The 2,522-nt window shown below is 55.4% G+C and overlaps 1 protein-coding gene across 1 annotated transcript; it reads left to right on the top strand.

The window, feature by feature from the left end:
- Positions 1–817: 817 nt before the first annotated feature.
- On the top strand, positions 818–1,153 carry GGTG_00001 (hypothetical protein; the record flags this gene model as incomplete). The annotated part of the gene is made up of 1 exon (XM_009217739.1): positions 818–1,153. One exon carries the CDS (start codon positions 818–820, stop codon positions 1,151–1,153), a length of 336 nt encoding a protein of 111 aa, XP_009216003.1.
- Between the last annotated feature and the right edge of the window lie 1,369 nt (positions 1,154–2,522).

The following is a 2,522-nucleotide window of genomic DNA, read 5'->3' as shown; positions in this document are numbered from 1 at the left end:
GTGGTTTTTGACGTAACGGCGTTTTATCCGCGCCGCCACCACTTGTTTTATCCTCCCAGGGGAGGAACCAGCCGGGGCCAGTAGCCGGGGCTGGTGTTTTTTTTGGTGCCACGCTGGCTCATCGGGCGAGGTCGGGCCTTGTCGTGTGCGCCTCTGCGCGGGCGGCGCGCCGGGCCGTCGAGCGGACTCTATCTTCACCGCGCTCGATGGAAAACTCGCCGGGGGGGCATCTGCCGATTGTTTGTGTTGCGTAGGGGTCGGGGAGGCGTTGTAGTGGCGGTGTTGAGGGCGGCAGATTGAAGAGTTTTTTCGTTTGTGGGCGCCTGTTAGGGGTACAGGCGGAAGCCCCGGGTAGAAGGGAGAGTGTGGCCAATGGCCACACTTTTTCGTCCGTGCACTTGTTAAAGCACCGAAATTTGCCAGGCCCGGTGTTCGTGGACAGCCTCTTAATGTCGGGTGGGAAAAAAAAAAAAAAAAACTTCTAGTTGCATTGCGAAATATCTAGAAGCTGTCCTGTTTTTTCTAAGTACAAGAGAGAGTCGTTCAACGACTCTCTGCTCCCTTTTTATAAAGGGAGCAGAACGGAACGCGGACGTGTTGTTCGGGGCGCTCCGCGCCCCGAGTGCGGAGGCCACGTGCACGGTCCGGTGTGCTTATCCGTCCGGCTCCAGTATGGAGCCCGGATCTAGAGCGTGAATTCTTCCGGACTAAAATTCTCCTGACCTTGGACGCCAGTTCCTGTGCGATCACGAGGTGCCCTTGCAACACTTATCCCAGTATATGCGCCGTCGAGCCCGGCCAGCTTGGGGTGTCAGGCATGTATGTGCCTTCGCACCGCGCCCTGCAGTCGGCCTGCAACCTTTTGGCCGTGTTGGTATCTCCACAAGTGTCTGTGGACCTCCCCGTCATGCTCGCAGCGCCCTGGCCCACGTCGACAAACCCCCCCATATCCTGGTTGCAAGTTCCAAAACGGAATACAGTAGGGTTACGAAAGCCAAAAGATACATTCGCCTCGCCTCGCAAATCACTCAATCGCAAACTCCACTGGCCACCGGAAGAAGAACGAAGTAACAGTTACGCCCCCAAAAGCGTTCTGGCCGACCCGCCGCCCTACCCCGCAGACGGGAGGACGGAAACCTACCCCCCTGCTTAGGCCACGTCGATTCGAAAGAGGCGTCCAATAAGCCCATGTCAAGGATGTTTACCCTTGCCCTTGTCCTGCTGGCCACAGTGTAGCGCGTTCACTTCTCTGCATGAATTGAAACTAAGCCATCGACAAGCCAATAGGGAACGCGCAGCGCCGATTTTAATGCATACCCCCCAGGCATGGCAAGTCCCAGGCCAGCCTCTGCCGGAACGTGGAGTAGCTTGCAAAGTGGAACCAATTGACGCTGGGCCTGAATCACGTACCCGCTCAACACGCACGAGACACACGCCCACGCCGGAAAGGCCGAGAAGGAAAAAAAAGGGCGGCCAAGAAGGGTAGTACCAAGAAGTGAAAGCCACTACGACCGGCAGGGCGGGCAGTTCCACAAAAAATGGCCGAGTCGATAACGAGATAAAGGTCGGGCGGACGGGAGGTTAACTTGACAGATGGAGGATTAGCAGGAGTAATTTGTTCGATTTCTTCTCATATTGGTTACAAACAGGCCTTCTGCTCCTAGGGTAGGGCATGCTAGGAGAGGTGATAAGCAGTAGCGCTGCGCAAGGTTCCTTGCGTCTTATCTGGGTTGCAGAAACAGAGGTGATGATTGCTTGCTCAAGGATCCCCTTGATGCTAACTTAGGTTGACTGATGCCGAAGCCTCAGTCAAGAGCTATAGAGACAAAGGAAATCCATCCTTCTTATACCTATGATACCTTGCCCTAGATTCCTTTGATCTGTCTGTTGAGCCACAGATCAACTGTGCTCTGCGATCTGTCTGTCAGATCACAGATCACTCCTGCTTAGGTAACCCTGTCACGTGTTCTGGGCCCCTTTGGAGTGGCTGGTCTTGGGCCTGGTTGGTGCCCCGCCGCCTGGCGATGCCCCGCCTTCCTGCCCTTCCGGTTGTGGTCGTAACAATATTGACGCAATTGTTACGACGTGGCATTTGAGCCCTCGAATTGCGCAGAACGTATGTGAATATTAAGCTGGAGAGGAGAAGAAAGGTTGAAGGAAAGGTGTGGCCGAAGAAAAGAAAGAAAGAAAATCGATTAGCGTCAGCGCCTCGGGTGCTGTCACGTGCCTACGCACGTACCAGTCCCGTCGAGCAGCCACCCTTGTGGCTCTCTGACGTGCCCGCGACGATGGCTGGGCATTTCTATGCGGCCGCATTGCGCCGGCTCTAGGAGGCTAGGTACAGGGAAAGTTATAACCACGAGGCAACTGTAAAACCCTACCCCTATTCCCCTCTCTTTTCTTTTGGGCCCTGGGTCCCCTATGCCAATCTTCCGACCTCCATGATCGGTAGTTCCTCCTCCGCGTCTGAGTCATCCGGTTCCGCCCCGGTCCCTTGTCCCTTAACTTCAATCCCGTTTTTG

This window comes from Gaeumannomyces tritici (assembly GCF_000145635.1).
Source record: "Gaeumannomyces tritici R3-111a-1 unplaced genomic scaffold supercont2.1, whole genome shotgun sequence".
In the NCBI taxonomy this organism is placed as follows: domain Eukaryota; kingdom Fungi; phylum Ascomycota; class Sordariomycetes; order Magnaporthales; family Magnaporthaceae; genus Gaeumannomyces; species Gaeumannomyces tritici.
The sequence above is the reverse complement of the archived record's forward strand: the minus strand, read 5'-3'. Positions and strand labels throughout refer to the sequence as shown.